Source organism: Anolis sagrei, chromosome 2 (assembly GCF_037176765.1).
Source record: "Anolis sagrei isolate rAnoSag1 chromosome 2, rAnoSag1.mat, whole genome shotgun sequence".
Taxonomy (NCBI): domain Eukaryota; kingdom Metazoa; phylum Chordata; class Lepidosauria; order Squamata; family Dactyloidae; genus Anolis; species Anolis sagrei.
Genome location: NC_090022.1, coordinates 209,710,003 through 209,729,702, shown reverse-complemented (window position 1 = coordinate 209,729,702; position 19,700 = coordinate 209,710,003). Strand labels below are relative to the sequence as shown.

General features: G+C 37.5%; 1 protein-coding gene across 9 annotated transcripts in view; it reads right to left on the bottom strand.

Moving 5' to 3' along the window:
- ELAVL2 (ELAV like RNA binding protein 2) overlaps window positions 1–19,700 on the bottom strand; it is a 197,257-nt gene that overhangs the window by 50,087 nt on the left and 127,470 nt on the right. For 4 of the 9 annotated variants that reach the window (XM_060762452.2, XM_060762451.2, XM_060762456.2 and 1 more), the window contains exons 2-3: window positions 18,763–18,853; window positions 16,408–16,651 (exon numbers count right to left, since the gene is read on the bottom strand). In XM_060762452.2, coding sequence (XP_060618435.1) covers window positions 16,408–16,651; window positions 18,763–18,834 — 316 coding nt within the window. In that variant the 5' untranslated portion in view covers window positions 18,835–18,853. The remainder of the gene's footprint in view (window positions 1–16,407; window positions 16,652–18,762; window positions 18,854–19,700) is intronic. The other 5 variants (XM_060762455.2, XM_060762457.2, XM_060762460.2 and 2 more) reach the window with 3 other exon arrangements.

The window sequence follows — 19,700 nt, the reverse complement described above, 5'->3', positions numbered from 1 at the left end:
TTATAGGTCAACCCTCTTAAGTTGACCAAAAACCGTTTCATAACCCTTTTAGTACTACTATTGGAGAGTGGTCCCTGGTCAAAAAAAGGTTGACCAGTTAAAGTAAAACTAATATTTTCAAAACATAATACTGTTGCTGTTGTGATACCATGAATCAACGAAGTAAACACCTATATTTTAAAGACAACAGTCCAGTAATAGTGGTACTTTGTATGTGTTGCTTCCAAACTCCAGACATGAGGAAGAAACAAGGAAGTAAATGCTCAAAGTTGAAAAGACATAGCCATCATTCCCTTTTCCCTGTGTCCTGTGATGATTTTACTGCCTTTTTAAATTTAATCTGCTCTTGACTAATGACTGCAATGCAAAGGGAAAATAAAATGTAATCCACCATAACTGCCAAAGCAACCAAGTTCTCAATTTTAAATACAACAACAGAAAAGATGGAAGCAAGCATGTAAACTCTACTGCCTTTAGCACACTTGATAAATGAAGAAAATATGAAGAGATTGATATTGGCTATTGATAGTTCTTTCTTCATTTGTTTAGTTTCAAGTAGAATTGCTTTCGGTATTTTGTCATCAGGTGATACAAAACGGGAACTAGCTAGTCTAGGTCAAATCCTGTTTTTAAACCAGCAGATTCCCAGATTAGTTTAATGTTTACATCTTATTTTATTTTTTTTGGTCTTTTAATTTTTAATGTTTCTTTTGCTTAAGTGATATTTGCCTTTACTATTCTATTGTAGCACAAATCCTATGTAAAATTGTATTACACTTTTTTTTGACATTAGTATATATCTATCTATGTATTTCTTCTAGCAGCAATCTATTTTTTTCTTTATTCACACTGGGTTTACACCTAAGTAACAAACTGGTTAGGATGGTTAAAGAGTCTGCCATTAAATACACACACATACACACACACACACACACACACACACAATCCGTGCTAGCAATGTTTCCAGCTAAGACATTCACAGACTCATTCCACTTAGCAGAAAGACCATTAAACATCCACTTGTCAATCTCATATTTGCGCCATGGGAATCGCTCTGGTGAAACTTCTGTGCAAATGTGTCACTAAATAAATACAGCACTGGAAATTACATGACAACAGTATCCATTGGAATACAATTTTCCTTGTAGAAATGTCAGCATTCAAGACACCTGCACTTGTGTGCCAAATTTTATGTGACATAGGCACTCTTTCTATTTGCTATGTGTGTGTGTGTGTGTGTGTGTTATATTATTGTAATGGTATTAATAGTTGAATAACATTTTAAGAATATTTTGTATGTGTTTTTTAAAAAATCTATGTAATTCAAAAACCCTTGAGTCCAGGTTCTAAGGGGGAGAGGCATAATATGATTCACGGATACCTGGGACCAGTACCTGTGGTTTCAATTAAAGATGATGATGATGATGATGATGATGATGATGATGATTTACCTGCCATCTGACAAAATATGTGCGCTCCAGGTATATCCTATGTCATTCAACATAAACCTTGGCATGTTTCTGCTGGATATTGATCACAGACTCATGCTGGAGGATGTGTGGCGTGCTTTCACCAAAAATCATTCGTTCAATATTAATTTACTATTAAAATGTTATTTTTCCTAACCACAGTAAGTATGGGAAAGTATTTACTGTGGATACAGGGGTAATACCATATAAAGTCAGCAACAATAACAACGCAATTCCTTTGAAGCATTTCCATTTGATAGAAAAATCATATCACATGACAACAACCACAGAGTGACTTTCTACTATGAGCACTCAGAAATAAAACATCTTCCAACATGCAGTCGGGGATAGGATAGTTTAATGGGGGACTGTAAAAATAACACAGGCAGCTAGATGAGTCAAGACAAGCTGGTGGTTTGGGTGACTTCTTTTAAACCAGCGGAAACACTGAGGACAGGATTTCAGGGAATCAAGGTTCAAATATTTAGCAACAAAACTAAGAAAAAACTTCTGCTGTTTTACCACACTTAAGTCAACCTTGGGAACAAATATGAACCCCAGTCTTTCAAAAGATAAAAATCCTTCCACTCTAATACATATTTACATAGAGCAGGCATTAACAAATTGTTGGAATGCCTATCCTTTCAAACAGACTGGTATTTACTGGAATGGGCTTTGGGAACTGATGGAACAATATGCTCCTTTAGTTAGACTTCATCTGGAATACTGTGTCCAGTTCTGGGCATCACAATTCAAGAAGGATATTAACAATCTGGTATGTGTCCAGAAAGGAAACCATGCCCTACGAGGAACAGCTTAAGGAGATGGGAATGTTTAGATTGGAAAAAAGAAGGTTGAGCAGGTACATGATGGTCATGTTTGAATATTTGAAAGGATGTCACATTGAGGAGAGGGCAAGTTTGTTTTCTGCTGGTCTGGAGACTAGGACATGGAACAATGGATTCACATGACAGGAAAAAAAGACACCGTCAAAACATTAGGAAGAACTTCCTGACAGTGGGAGCTGTTTGGCAGTGGAATATGCAGCCTCATACTGTGTGGAAGCTCCTTCTCTGGATGTTTTTAAGCAGAGGCTGGATGGCCATTTGTCAGAGGTGCTTTAATTCTGCATTCCAGCATGGCAGAGTGGGATGGACTGGATGGCCCTTACGGCCTCTTCCAACTCTATGATTCTAATAGCTGGTGGGCCAGATGTTCCCAAGCAATTGTCCAAAGTTATCTGAGAATGAAAAAGCGGGTGGAGAGAGAAGTAGCAGCTATTGTTAAGACTTTCCACTCCTGGTTGCCAGGAGGCAACCTCTACCTACAAGTTTGATCTATACAAGAAAACTGGGTCATCTGTTTAGTTTTCAGATTATGTACGCACAGGCAGGATTATACAATTAGGACAGTGACCTAGTCAGCTGTCAACATTTGCAAAGGTTCTGCATTCCTAGCTTTCAAACACAGGTCTTGTTCAGTGCTTAGAGGTGGTGGACATTTTGTACTCTTTGCAAGAATAGCATGTCAGCTAGGGAGCATTAATTATCTGGTGCAGGGTTCATTTTGGAGCAAACACATTAGTTCTCAATAATTAGATGTAGTTCATACATTCATACCATATATACTCCTGCATAAGTTGACCTCAAGTATAAGGCAAGGGCAGGTTTCAGGGCCAAAAAAAAAAAAAGATTTTGATACAATCCGTGGATGTTGAGGATCATTTCATAGACAGGGGAAAACACCAATGCCGGTTAGGGGGACAGCTGCCCCTGGCCGCTGCTTCCATTTCTTTGCTTAGGCATTCAAAAGAGCTAGAAGTAGTGTTGCAGGGGAGAGGGGAGAGGGTTCGCATTTCTTTTAAGTTTTCCCAGGATAGAATAAATTCTTTCTTTTCACCTCTCTACTCAGAAATGGGGTTTGTTAATTTCTACTAACCGATAAATTAGTCAATCCAAGATTTTTGGGTTGATTTTTTTTACTAAAATTATTAGCTTTATACATGAGTACATAGCTAAAGCATTCCTGAGAGAAATGGCCATTAAACTTCTCCTTAAAAGCCTCCTATGAAGAAGAAGCCATCACTTTTGAGGCACTCAGCATCTGGGAAAAAAAATTCTAGCTTCTCTAACTTCTGAGAGAGTATCAAACCTCTTCACATTCAGTTATGGCAAGTGAAATTATCTGGAACGACAGTAACCTAGATTTCATCCAACCCATAATGGAATTCTGGACGAGCTGCTTCCCCTCACTGCCCTCCATCCCTTTCTAAAGGCCTCTGCGGTGTTTTCCCCAACAGAGATGCTGCTCCTAAGTGATCTGCTGGTGATCAGAGAAAATGGCTACCAACTGTGCAAACAGGCTGGTGGGCGTAAACTTTACACAATGCTGCACTGCCAGCCAGAACACAATGCAGACATTGCTATTTAACAAATGGAAGGGGAAAGAGTTGCCTCTATAAATCTTTGTTGTCTCCCTTCCTCAAAATTCAGAGATAGAAATCATACAGAATTGTTCTGAAAAAACAAGTTTTGTAACATCATTTCTTTTTATTCAAATAAGTTCAGCCCTGCTGTTTAAGATCCCTGAAAGGCCTGGAAGTATCTGTAATAATAAGACACTCCCTTCCATCTGGAAACACAATATAAAAGAAAAGAATGGCAGGGAAAGGAGAAGGAAGATTAAAAATTAAGCTTGGGTATCCATTCTTAAAGATACTGTTCTTATAACATACTAGCTGTCCCCTGCCACGTGTTGCTGTGGCCCATTCTGGTGATCTGGAAAATAAAGTAATGAGAAAGTGTTCATTTCTAATATATGTAATTTCTTTATGCTTGTGGATAAACAGTATTTCTTGCTGTTTCTTTGTCAGTGTTGATGTGGAGAGTGTCTGGTTTGCCCACCCTGGAATATGCAAGATATCATTGTCCTTCTTTAAGGGTCCCTTTCAAATCTATGATACTATATTTCTGTGTGTGTGAATCACATCTATCGATTGATCCATCCATCCATCTATATCTATGGCTGGATGGCTCTTTGTCAGGAGGACTTTGATTACGTTTTCTTGCCCTGATGAAGGGAGTTGGATTGGATGGCCTTAAGTATTTTCTGTTGGTCATGGGGCTTCAAGTGTGGGACGTTTACCCCAATTTTGTCATTTGTGGGGTTCAAAATGCTCTTTAATTGTAGGTGAACTGTGCATCCCAGTGACTACAACTCCCAAATGTCAAGGTCTATTTCCCCCAAACTCCATCTGTGTTCATATTTGGGCATATTGAGTGCTTGTGCCAAGTTTGGTCCAGATCCATCATTGTTTGAGTCCACAGTGCTCAAACAATGGATGTAGGTGAACTACAACTCCCAAATTCAAGGTCAATGCCCACCAAAACCCTTCCAGTATTTTCTGTTGGTCATGGCAGTTCTGTGTGCCAAGTTTGATTCAATTCCATCATTGATGGAGTTCAGGATGCTCTTTGATTGCAGGTGAGCTATAAATCCCAGGAACTACAACTCCCAAATGACAAAATCATAATTTTTTGAGTGATGGTCACTCATGTTGTGAGACGTTTTGTTGCCAAATTTGGTGTGATTTGGTTCATTGGTTCTTTTGTTTTTAAGGTACTCATTATGCACAGAGCATTTATATATATATAGAACATTGGGGCATCAATAGTACAGGCAACCTTATGGAATATTATCACTTGATGAGTGCAAAGATTTCTTATGTGTCAGCCAGCAACTTTCTTTCATATGGGTATTTGTAATATTTCCTTCCCAACTGGATATTATAGGAACAGTATAACACTCTGCCCATTCATTTCACCCTGTGTTTACTGTAAGTACTCCTAATGTGATGGACAGTTTGGAAAGCAAAGATGAGGAGATGCTGGTGGAAGCCCTGCAGCTCCTTCAGCCAAACTTTGTAGAAGTATCAATGGAAGGAGATATTATTTCTCAGCTGCAGAACAAGTGCAAGCAAGTTCCTCTGAGTAGGCTAAGAAGAGTTTACTGTTTCAGCTTTCATGGACCTGTGAAAAAAGAGGTCTCAACTACACAGGTCCTTCAGATTAGCTGTGAAGTGAGCCAGCAGTAAATAACATATGTGGACCTAGGATTTAAGGAGCCACCCTCCCCCCAAAAAATGAGACTAGAGGTATCTCTGTTGTTGCTTATGATGCTTGTTTATTATTGTTTATGTTGTTTATTATTGTTTATGCTCTTGTATGTTGCCTTGGCCTTGGCCCATGTAAGCCGCCCCGAGTCCCCTTGGGGAGATGGAGGCGGGGTAGAAAAATAAAGTTGTTGTTCTTCCTCTTCCTCCTCTTCTCTTTCTTCTTCTTCTTCATCATCATCTTCTTCTTCAGAGTTCACCTTGTTGCTGACTGTAGTGTCAGATCTAGAAGCTACAACCTCACACTCTTGTATCTTGTATCCCTGAACTTTGGCTTACAGATTCTGATTTCAGCCTTGTACTCTGGACTCTCTGGTATTCTACTTGTGACCTAGGAATAGGTATTTGGCTTCTCTGTGTTATCCAGCTAATGTTTGCCTCTTTGTTGGATTAATGGTTTGACTTTGGATTGTTGATTAATGCTCTCCTAGTGTTTGGTCTTATCTAATCTATAACCACACACGTAAGATTCTGCTCCAATCTAGCAAACCAGAGGGGAAAAACATAGTATTGGAGTACCCAGGTATCCTAGAATGAACTTCCTCACTTTCTACCATATAAATGAATGCATATAAATGAATGCTTCTGAAAAAAACACATTTGTCTCCACTCAGCCTGGAGACAGCATTCATTTTATTTGACAAAGGATTGTGTATTAATATTTATAAGCATTTCAAGATGTTGTACAGACTTAAAAATGCACACCCTGATAATGATTTAAGAATAAATCAATTCCTGGGTGGGGGGAGCATCAAAATACGGGAGATATTACTCAATATAAGTAAGAATGCAATGCTTCAGAAAAAAATTCAAAACTATTAATCTGATTAGGTTCAGAAATAATATGCTAATGCAGCAGTCTCAAAATAGATGAAATGTGAGTTAATTAACCAAGGATGATCTGCTATATTCTGAACAAGTGACGGTTCCCATTGCTTCCCAAAGTTCACTGAAATCTGAAAACTAAAAGACCATGATAGCAGTATGCAGATCTCTTCATCATTCATGAATTCCTGATGTAGAGCATGGGCCAACCTTAGGTTTTGACTGCTTATGAACCTTTCAGCATGCTCCCATTTATTGCTGCAATACATAACCCTCCATACACACCTGAGAAGTAAATCACAGGAAGCACTGCACTAGAACTCATAAAAGTAACAGCAACATTGAGTGAACAGTTTGCAAAATTATCTGCTGTGTTCATTCAGCTTTGTAGGAATCAACCTTAAGGTTATAAACAGCTCTCTGTATCCATGGATTTTGAATGCAGGGATGTAACCATACAGAGCTTGAAAATATTCCCCTGCAAAAGTCTCAAAAACAAATCATGATTTTGTCTTTTTATATAAGGGACACCGTTTTACAATGCCATTGGTCTAATCAGATTTGAATATCCATGGAGTTTAGCTTCCACTGGAGAACTGGAACCAATCCCAATGGATACCAAGTGGAAATTCAAGTCTCACTTCTCATATGTGACTTGAATATCCACAGATTTTGACATCTATTGGGAGTTCTGGAGTAAATCCCCAGTGGATACCAAGGGTCGCAATATCCGTTTGAAAAATTGAGGAATTGGGAGGCTGTAATTGTGACAAGAGTGTTGTCTGGTAGGGGCAAGCAAGACATCGGAATCTTAGCTCAATTTAGCCTTCAGTATTTAAAGGCAGCTGAGGTCAGTGCACACTACTGGAAGCATTTTGTTAGAGGAGAAGTCACTGTTGACTGCATATTTTCTGATATCCTTAGGTGAATCAATTCAGGTAGGAATATTGGGGAAAGATCACTAGGCTTTGAAGAATAGGTAGGTACTTTGACTACTTGTAACTACACTCAGGTTAAGACAAAGCAAGCCCTCCTATATCAGGGGGTTCCCTTGGAAAACCCAATATATGTGTTTTCACTTTTTTTAAGGACTATATTCGATAAATGATGAATTGTCACAACCAAGAAGAGTATTCTATGGAAAGTACTTTGTTCGGGAATAAATCTAGATTTCTTTTACTTACCAGATATACTCATGTATAAGAAGTTAACCTTACGTATAAGTCAAGGGCAGATTTTGAGCCCAAGATGATGGATTTTGATATGACCCATGATCAGTTGAGGGATGTTTTGCAGAGAGAGGAGAGTACTAATGCAGCCTCAGGGGGCCAGCCACCCTTGGCCACTGCCGCTATTTTCCTGCTCGGGCATTCAAAAAGGCCAGAAGCAACACCATGACAGAGAGAGAGAGAGAGCAGAGGGTCAGTGCTTCTTTTAGGTTCTCCTGGGACAGATCAAGCTCTTGTCTTTCACCTTTAATCAGAGATGGAGATGGTTCCCTTTTTTGATTAGAGTTAAGATACAGTATTTTCATTGATCCATGAAAAAATTGATCCATGAAAAAAATTTACCCAGGTTCTTGGGCTAATTTGTAGAAATGTATGCATATATAGGATATTAGTAATCAATAATCACACACACAGCCCTTCCCTCCTCTCTCTCCTGCAGTCCAATGCCAACTTGGCTTTCGGGGGGGGGGGGGGGGGTTGATCCAGAACATTCCCAATTCTTGTATGACTGATGCATTTCAAATAACTAGACAGATCAGTACTTAGAATCGTCAAGACAGTATTTAAAAAATGCATCTGTGTAACCATGTGTGGCGCAGCTTTTAGACTAAAATGTAAGAGAGAAACAAAACTGACAGCTTAGAAACTTATCAAAAGGTTGTGCTGGAAAATGCTTCTTTAAAATTACATGGAACACAATATTTGCCTAAATTCAAAGGTATAAATGTGCTGAGTTTTTAATAAAGAGCTAGCTCAAAAAGAACATCGTAGAAATGCTACGAGAAAGCAAGCTGAACAAAATACCCTAGATATTTCCTACATATTTTAATTAAAAGATAACAGATTAAGCACAAAAATTATGTCACCATTTAATTCCTGGCAAGATATAATTACATTTTGGAGAACCAAAAAACAACTATACTTGCTTATTTTAGTTATGAAAAACAAAAAAAGTTCCAAGTCAATTAGAAAAACTTTTTTTCACTTTTCCTCTAGCTAATACTGTTGTATTTTTGAAATAAGCCAATTATTCCTTGAAGAGCTGTCAACATCTTCTTGATTGAAGGTGGATATTTTGATGCCCTATTAATATTAATGTGATTTGCCATCAATCAAGTACTGTGTTTCGGATGGTAAAGTTTTTAAATGAAGTACAAACTAGAATCCAGTGGAGATGTTCCATTTCCTTTTTAAAAAAATAACTTTGCAAAACCAGTTATAGAAACCAAGAGAGACCAAGTCAAAATGCAATAGAAATATAAAAGGCTTTGTCTGCAGCATTAACCATAGTGCATACGTGCAAATGTAAAACACATATGTAACTGCAAAATCATGATGAAAGTAGTATTCCTAAAAAATATTTCATTTCAAAAGAGGAAACTCATTTAAAAATAGTAATAAAAATGAATAAAAGTTCATTTCAAGGGACTTGAAAAAAACTTCACCAAGAACACATACTGTAAATCAGAAATGGCACCAGGAACTCCAAGAAGATGCCAGTTGGTTCATGAGTAAAATAAACCAAAGAAGCTAATTAGAAACAAAAAAAAGGCTTCCTATAGAAACTCCAGAAGAACACAAAGATTAGCAAAAAGTGGACACAGACCCTTTTTTAAAAATAATTTGAGAATCATGCTGTTAAAAACATTTAAATTAAAAATACAAAATACTTCAAATATTGTTGAAGGCTTTACCGGCTGGAATCACTGGAGTGTTTGTGGTTTCCCTACAGAGCCATACAGCCCAGAACCCACACAACACTCCCACTTCAAATATATTAGCACCAAACTAATTAGAAAGGCAGTCACATAAGGTAACTAAAAAAGTGTGCTAACAAAGCCAATGTGATGTAGTGGTTTGAGTATTGAATTATAACTTGAAACCGGAAGATGTATCCATATACAACTATTGAAACCCATTGGGTGGACTTGGGGAAATCACACTCTCTCAGCCCTTGAGAAAGGAAAAGACAAATCTTCTCTGAACAAATCTTTTCAAGGAAATCCCATGTTGGTGTTACCTTAAGGTTGTCAAAAAATGAAAAGACAACAACATCAGTGATGAAGGAGGATTCAAAAGATGAATCAACCTAAACATGTAAAGAAATTTCCCTGGACTCAACTCTCTTGAACAAAGTAGTATTTTCACAAATCATTGAGATTTGTTGTTAAGATAATAGTCACTGCGCATATTTTAAAATGCTAACTGCTAAAATGTGTATGATCAAGAGGGGAAATTTCAGTTTAGTTAATGGGAAGTTGCACAAATGAGAAAATGCATGCATAAATGAGTAAAATGCATGAGAACTTTTCACCAATTTCACTCAAGGAAGAAAATGAAAGTCTCACAACCTGATATATAAAAAAATGTAAACTTGGAAAAGGAAAAACAAAACAATGACAGCACTTCCTTCAATTACAATGCTTACAGTGTCCCAAGGTTAGAATGTTTGGGGGCTTTTATAGTTTAGAAAAAGGCAAGTATTAAATTAACAAACTCTTTAGAATAATGCTCCATGCAGAGGTGATAGGTAGTATAACTCCAACAAAAGATCCTAGTATGTCCAATCAAACTGCAAAGTGGAAGAGTCAAAGACAAAATTAGATATGTACACATAGCACATAGTTAAACCACATCTCCTGCTAAAAATTGTGACAATGCACATCAATTGTTGTGAGCCACTTTTGAGTCCCCTCGGAGAGATGGGGTGGGAAACAAAGTTTATTATTAAGTTTATTATCAATGCAGAAAGTCTAAGAGGAAATTATACAAATTTGCAGAAAAGGCTTAGTACAAATAGAAGGAATCAAAGGAACTGTATGACATCCAATAGTATCACTCAATTGAAGCATACTAAACAGCTTTTAATAATCAGTATTTATAATGGTCTCTGCTCCCTAAATGTCTGCATGAGGATTAAAATACTTAGAAGGCTTGTGTCCAGTAGTTAAGACATGTGGGAGAAAAAAGATCATCCGCAACTTTGGCATCCCTACCGGATGGTACTGGTTTTGTCACAGCATTAAGTAAAAACATGGCTTTTTATTGGGACCAAATTTCATCAAAATCTGCACACGCAGAAGGATTACAGTCTTCTGTAACAAATCAACTAATTTTTGTCACTGTAGTATCTTTTAGCTTCATTCAATGTAATGTATTGGGACAAAAATGTCACAGCAAACCATGACATAGCAAAGCAAAAGTAATGTGCTCTGGCTCAAATATGCTGATATCATTCAAGGCAAATTGGGGGAATACTGGATCCCACAGAGGGCAAATGTAAGTTTTTTTTTTAATTGACTTTGTTTTGAACTTAGTGTTTCCTAGATCTGAATAGAACACACTTGCACACATCTGGAAAACCAGAAATAGATTAGAATGTGCAACCCAATGTGAAGATACTGAACTCATAAAATACACATTTTAACTGGTAGTGCATGAGGGTTAAGAGTGTGTTTTGTAAAGTATCCACAGTTTTTGTCTAACTATTCATGCACACATGCACACTGAAATCAGCACTGCGTATCAAAACATTTCGCCAAGAATGAGAATAGTAGTCAATTGTTCAAATGTGTATTCAAAGCCAGTTTTGAAATCCCCCTCCTCCCAAACTGAGTTTCTAAATACAGTGTTCCCTCACTTATTGCAGGGGTTTCATTCCAGGACCACCCGCAATAAGTGAAAATCTGTGAAGTAGGGACTCCATATTAATTTAAATATTTATACATTATATTATGTATTTTATATATTATTTTCTTACTCGAGCTTCCTTACCCGCCTCCCGGTCCATCCCAAGGGCACCTGCCTGCCTCCCTTGCCTCCACAGAGCCTCCGGAGCCACACAGGCAACAGCAGGCCAAAGAGGTAGGCCTTCCCCACCACGCCTTAGGACGCTGCACTTCCAGGGTCTGTGGAGACCAGGGAGGCAGACCTTCTCCGCTGTGCCTCAAGCCGCCACATTTCCAGGGTCCCTGGCCTACACTGGAAGTAAATATTTAATATTTTTATTAATATTTTCAAAAACCCACAAAACAGTGAGTCCGCTAAAAGCAAACCGCGAAGTAGTGAGGGAACACTGTATACCATTCTGTCTCTCAGAGTGGTTTTGGACCCACGAATGGCCTGTTAGCAAAATAAATAAATAAATAAAAAATACAGAGGAAGGCAAGCAGTTTGTTTCTATTTCTTCTGTATGTAAAACACTGGGGGATGACCATTTCTGACGTTTTTATTTTAAAATATATGTAATATTTGAAAAATAATCCAGGAATGATGTGACATGGTGCAGAAATTGTGGTCCTGTGAAGTCAAACAAGGAGGGGCAATGTATCCTCCAAGATCTAGCAGTTGGGAGAGTCCTCAGAAATTAATGACCTTTCCTTTCCTTTCCCTTTTCTTCTTCTTTTTCTATTATGCCCCTCCCCCCTTTCCCTATCTTCCTCACTGTAACCCTTATCAACAAATCGGCGTATCATTAATCTTAACGATAAGTATGGTTCATACCCGCCCTATGTATATTCCTTTATCCCTTTATTCCCCAACTATTTTTACCACCCGTTTTCTTTCTATCCGCTCGCTTAAGAGCAACATATTCTAAATAAAAAATACATTCAAAAAAAAGAAAAGAAATTAATGACCTTCAACCATCAAAAACTTGAACAACTATTCATAAAGACAAGCAAATCCCAAGAGAAAAAGATAGGAAAAATATACCACTTGTAGTGTTGAAGCTAACTAATACTTTAAAAACAATCTGTACCAATTCTAAAAAAACAAAAACACCCTAGATGCCAAAAAAAAGCTATCACAATTAGGTTGTAAGAGCTCCACTGATGAAGACCAGGCATTTCATGACTTGTCACAACATGCCAGCTCTGGATACAGCAGCATATAAATAAGAGGATATGTATTATTATTTCCTACCCTCATAAATTTTCAACATGTGAGGAAAAGCACTTTTTAGATAAGATCTTTTTTAAAAAATCTGTAATGCTCTGTGCACTATAACACCGTCTGGCTGCCATTTACCACTTGCATCTGTGCAAGCATATGATTTGACAGAAATGCATCTGCTGCAACTGAGGATCAAGTCATAAGCAGAATATGAGCAATGCAAGAGCACCACAGTCACAAAAATGTAAACAAATTGTACCATCAGAACAGGATGAAGAGAGTAAACTGCTTTTGGTTAACCTAAAACAGATTTGTAGTACTGCTGTATCAAACATAAACTTCTTATAGGACAAGGAAGCTTTCAATCTCCTAGCAAAATATTGTCTCTAACATATTGCTCTTCATACAGAAGCTGATATAAAAACAGCAGCTGTTCCCTGTCATGCTGTGAGTTATTTGAGAAAGCAGTTGTTAGACTGCTAGAAGAAGTAAAAGTCCGTTACGCCCCAAGCCCACTTCAGCTGACTATTACATGGAAGGTTCCAAAGAGGTGATTTGGCACTCCCCCATCATCCTTCTATTAGACTCTGAAGCTTTATTACATATAAAATAACTCTACACCATGCTAGTCAACTTTTTTTTACCACTAGAGCAAAGTGTGAATAGAGATTTGGAGATCCCTCTGTCCACTAATAAACAAAGCCATACTCCTATTAAGTACTGGCAAGAAAGAATTTAACTCCACGGGAGGACATGTAAGAAGAACAGAAGCAGCCAGCAGGGGAACTTTGGTGGGAGGGGGGGGGTGTCAATCTAAGACTACCACAGACTGTTTTATCACAAGGGAAGCACTCCACCTACACAAGTCTTTAGGCTCTACTTATGTAAGCCTATCAGATGCACAGTTGTTCCCTACAAGATTCTGATCCAAGTGCTCCAAATGAGAAGGGGAACAAAGGCTTCATCACTAATTGCTCAAAACACAAGCAAGACATGAATATGTCCATTTCTTTTTTATAGAGAAAAAGAGAAACAGATGCAAGATGTCCATTTTATCAGAGCAAAGACCGCGCAATCACCTAGACATAAAGAGAGAGCACGGAGAAAAGCAGGGGCTTAGCTACGTGACTAAAAACACATACGGATAAAAACTAAAATGCTTCTCTGAAGGTAACTGAGTGAAGATATAGACAAGTTCTCCACTCACAGACTTTTTTCAAGTTGTGACTTAACAGCCAACTTTTTCCAGCAGAGGGTCTTTTAAAAAGAAAAATAATCAGCATTCACAATTAAATAGATTATCATTGATGTTCACTGGTATTTTGGCCCAACTAGTGAATAAAATATACCACTGCTTCTGTTATGAAATGACCAGCAATACAATTTGGCCATTTTAGAAAATGCACATCTACAATTCTCTGATTACATACTCGGGTGTCAGGACCCAGTTTCCAGGGCCTTGGTTTTGGCGCCAGGAAGCAGGGTTCTGACGTAGGACACTGATAAGACACCTGCAGCTGCTGACCCTGAAAGAAAACGGCCAGCAGTTTGGCGGGTGAATTACACGGGGTTTTGTGCTTGGTGGGAAGGGTATTTTTGAGTAAGGAGGAGGGTATAAGAGGAGGTTCCGGCTGGCGCCAGGCAATCTCGGCTTTTCGCATGTTTTTGTTTCCAGCAGTAAAGTTTCTCTTTGATACCATAGTGTGGTCTTGTGTTCTCATTCGGAGCAGCCGCTGTGAGCTGACACTTGGGTATCTTCATAAAAGTATATTCAAGATGCTGCTGTTGATAACAAATTATTATAGTATTTCTGATAAAGGCTCTAGGCATCTGAGGCTCAGAAAATACTTTTCGAGCGGATTTGGAGTGACCGGCCCGCTCTCCAGATTTGGCTCCTTGTGATTTTTTTCTATGGGGTTTTTTGAAATCCCGTGTTTATGTGAACCGTCCAAGGACCCTACAAGATTTGAAGACCAACATCCAGGAAGAAATTGCCAACGTAATGCCTGCTATGCTGGCAAGAGTCATGACAAACGCCAGAAATCGGTTTACTCAGTGTATGGAGAATGGGGGACGTCACCTACCTAATTTGATCTTCAAACTACGTAAAACAAAACTTTAGGTAAGTGCCTACATTATAAAAAAATATTTCTGATTCATACAATGGGTTTTATTAAGTTTTGAAAATAGGAAGTTATGCTGCCTCACCCTGTAGTACTGGTACATGTAACAAATCCCTAAGGTCAGTAATCTTCTTTAGTACCTGGCTGTAGTAAATATATCTCAGGATTCTCAGTTACCTGAAATCTGTCTACTCCAGATGTTTATCAAATATATTACAACTTTTTCACTGTATGAAGAAAAATTGTTTAAAAAAGGGCAGAAGAACCTGGATAATCTACTATGTTACCATAGCATACCATGTTGCCAAGAAGCTATTTCACTAATTTATTCTTCAATGGTTAGCAAGTCTGAGAATTTGGAGCATGGAAACAAACTGAACAGATATTCTGAAAGTGACATTATCTAGGTACGTTAGTGAGTTGTTAGAAGACTGACTCTGTATTATTACTGGCATTTGGGAAAGGCATATCCACCATTCATAACCACAGAGAGCATTGAGCCAAGCCATGCCTGAAAACCACTTAAGTAGAGAAACTCACTAATACCTTCTAAACTGCTAATTATCCAAGCAGACTTTCAACCATGAGTGTAAGTCAATTGAAGTACATTTTTTAACAACGTTTTAAGGTTCTCCGTTGCCTTTTAAACCTGAAAGCTTAGGAAAGTTGCCAATATCCAAGTGTCAGTATGGTAGCCAGGTTTTGAATAGAGTGATAAATGGGAACAAAAAAAGGGGCAAGATGAAATGCAGTACTGGGAAGCTGCCAAGGGGATAATGCAAATGCAAATAAATTCAAACCGAGGCTGAAGGGACTGGTTCCCTTTAATGGCTTAATATGCAAAGTTTGTAATATTCTAGAAGTACACAAATTTAGATGCTTTACTGCAGAAGTGCAACAATCAATGACCCCCAAAATTGGACAGGTCCTACCTACTTCCTTCTCTAAAATCCAATATAACTGAAAAAATGACAATTTCAGTGGAAACGACTGATGGAACAGAGAAGCTTTTCCCTTGATCCACATCATTCCCTTGAAAGACTCCATATTCTTCTACACTGAGATGCTTATGTGTCGATATGTTTATCTGAGGCCTTGATTTCTTCAACTGACAACAGCAGTAGTTCTTCAACCACAAAAGGATTGTGGTTACCATTGTTGTTGGTGTTGTTTCAAAAAAATCCTATTTCCACTTCTACATTTTTATGATCTAAAAGACTAAGAGATACAATAAGACTAATATGCAGTCCTATGAACTCTTTGCTGGAAGCAAGACCCAGTGAATTCAATGGTACAAGGCTGCATCCTAAGTATATTAGTTTTGACCTTTTTGGTCATTACAATTTATGTGAATTGCAAGACAATACCATCAGAAGGGGAGGACAGTCTCACATTTGTATTCTTTCTAAAATAAATTCATCCTTGCGGTCTTCAATCTTAAAATGAAAATTAAACTACAACAGACCATTCTAGAATCTTTGATATATGTTTTTCAATTAATATGTTTTTCTCCATCTAAATGTCCATGAGCTATTTCCTGGAGACGTTATTAGGCCTCTTCTAGGTTGAGAGAAAGGCTGATCCACCTACCAAACGAATGCCACATCATCCTTCTGTCATTTGCAAACAATGCTCTTCAAACTGTTTAAATTAGTAGCATACACGTGCTAGGAATATATAGGAAAGAGTTTACATACCTGTTATTTTGTCCCTTACAAGCTTGCAGGATTCTATCTCACCAATGCTCCCAAAAAGACTTTTGAGCTCCTCTTGTGTCATATTCTGAGGAAGATAGTTGACTATTAAATTGGTTTTGCTGTCCTCCGTGTTCCCAGAATCAACTGGCGATGAGCAGTTGTTGTTTATGGTAGTAGGACCATTGGCTGTATTATTGCAAGTTGGCCCATTAGACAGTTGTGTTTCCATGGCAGCAATTACCTGCTAAAAACAGAGAAAATGAGAAGTGTCAGAATTCATATTTCAGAATCTATTAGTGAATCTAGCCAAGAATATAAAGCTTTGTCACTATGCAAGCACACCCAATTGTCAGGGCTACAATAATGGTTCTGCAGTAAAAGCAAAGCAGTTTAATTTGCATGCAACAGAAACTATTTAGAAGTTTTAAAGTAGCAGCGTTTTCATTAAAATATTTTCTAAGTCATGCCTGGGAGACAAATCTCAGGAAATGTTTTTGATAGCAAGAATTTAAAATATTTTAACAAAGAGCCAAGTTACATCAAGTATGAACTATTAATTGGGTAAATACTAAATTCACGGAAGGCTTCAGAGTTTTTAAATTGAAGAAATCATATTTAAGAAGTGTTGATAATTACTGCAAAAGGTGACAATTACAACTAGTAACAAACTTCACAAAATGCATTAGCAAAAATAATGTACTGTTTTGGTTACTTTTCTGTATTGAAGAGAATTGGCCACATTGGTCACATTGCTGGCAAAAATACAAATTTTGTTTTCCAAAAAGTTTACAGTTCATGAGGATTAAGTAGCATAAAGTTCTGGAACAACCATGGGAGCACTTCTTTGTGGTGACTCGAAGGTAAGAAAAGTTTTACCATCAATTACTGCGCCATTATTTTGCTCAATGCCTACAAAGTAGAGCATCCAGGACTGCATCTATCTACCTCTTGTTGAACCTAACTGATCTAAAGAAATATCTATCAGAAAAACTGAGGTTGTTCAACTGAAAACACCTAAGCAAACAACATGGCATATCTTGAACAAAAAATCTATTCTAAATTCACAAATTCATTCCAGCTTTTGCGTGTCACTATATGGTAGGCGCTAACTACTACTGAATGCAAGACTTATTAATTTCTTCCGACAGTTTCCCGATTAAAAGCCGGAAAATCTATATTTTAATCTAAATTGCTGATACAAAACTCTATCAAGATTTCATCAACTACATCAATGTACTATACTGCACAAGTAGAGCTGTTTTCTAACCTAAACTCAGTATCAATTCAGCAACTGGCCTTTTAGTTAAGATATTCATTATTTGAAAGTTTCAAAAAAGACTATCTTACTATCTTGATGAAAATGTAAATAAGGCAGTACTGGCATTTGCATGATTATTTTTACTCCCCTCGAAGAAGAGGAAGAATATTGATGACGGATTACCCAGATGACTGGGTTCCCCCACACCCAAAAAAGATGAAGTCCCTTCAAAATGTGTTCTAAAAGTTCCACAGATCTATTGATTATCAAACCTTCCACTTCATCCAACTTATGATGACAAATTCATTTCCTAGGATATCAAAACAAGGCTAGTTGTCCATGCAAAGTGAACCAAATCACTATTCAGTTTTTTCTTCAAATACCAAATCCAGATTGAAGCTCCCTCTGAATCGTTATTGGGGGTTTTAAAAGGGTAACTAACCCATTTTCACATTTCTACTTATTTTTTCATGCTGAGACGGCAAGAGTAAAATCCTAACCAACATTCAAAGGAACAGCTGCAGAAATCTGTCTATTTCGGAATTACAGTGTTTCAGCGACAGGACCATCTGCTACTCTAAGAAAGGCAATACTAATAATCCTGTATTTTAAGCAAGCTGTTCCTATCCTATTGATTACAATTTTTAAAAGCAAAGTTAGCTGTTCACCTGATGCCAATCAGGGTTCCCAGCAACTTCTAGAGTTTAATTTTGTTTCTTGGCCAAATGATTCATAACTTGAATGGAATTCTGTGATTTCTTTAGTAACCAAAAAAATACATAATGCAAATTATTTTCCAAAGTTACGGTTATTCAGCAATCAGACCATACCAAAAGAGCTCTTTTTCTTTTTTTAAATAAAAATATAGATTGTACTAAACAGCGAATTACTGTGATTAAGTCACATAGTATGTCTATGTTTAGAGGCTATCTTGAGCTCTGCCCCAAACTAGATGCATTCTGATTCCTACACCAGAACACATTAAAAAGGTATATAAGATTAAGCCAAATATAATTTTATAAAGTGTTTGGTATGGCCCGAACACTACTGTAACAAATTAAAAACAGCCTACAGAATTTAAGAAAAATCCCACAGACCCCAGTCCAAGGCTCTGCTGCCCACGAACCACTTCTAAGCAGAGAAGCCACATCACACAGTCTGACTGCCATGTTAGTTTGGAGTTGCCGTCTGCAATATGGACACAAAAAGTACCGTATGTTAGATTAGCAAGATAATGCAACAAATCAGTTCGTACAAATTTACAGTAATTGTATTTATATTCCCAGCACGTCCATGCAGTGTGGCTTAATAGAATTTCAGGCAATTCCAATCTAATCTTTCCAGATTCATTTAACATGACTTTTTCCCCTTGTATAAATTAAGACACTTTTTAGAAGCCTGATTTAAAACGTACTACAAGCTAGTTATTCTGCATCCAACATTAAACCTATCTTGAATATGTGGTTGCCAACAAATGTTTGCAAGAACTTTATCATGAGAAAATGAAAGAGGACATACCAACACTTGGGGTGAGTTGACGACGGGCAGAAAAAAACCCGCATATCAATCATGTAAAGTTAAGAAAATATGCCCATGGATTAATGCTCCAATATTCCCGCCATATTTCCTTAATTGCCTGTCATCTGAACTCTGGCACAGTTGGACTGTAACCCATTCATAATATCTCAAATATCTATTGCAGTTTCTTTGTTCAACTGAATGTTACAACAGATGTTTATAAGAAAATATTAGTGAGTCAGGCAACTCTACTGAGATGGAATAACCGACATTCCATTTCAATATACAGAAATGGGTTCGATGATGCATTACCCCTAGATACACAGAACATTTAAAGCCACTTATAAATTGTACTTGAATTTAGCAAAGCTAGAGAATGACAAATATAGCTTATGTGCCATTTACAACTAATTACAGTCCATATTTTTAAAAAAATGAATAGACCATCACCACAACAAATCAAAACAGGCCAGGAATAGCTACTGCAACAAACACACTAAATTAGCCTGGTCATTGC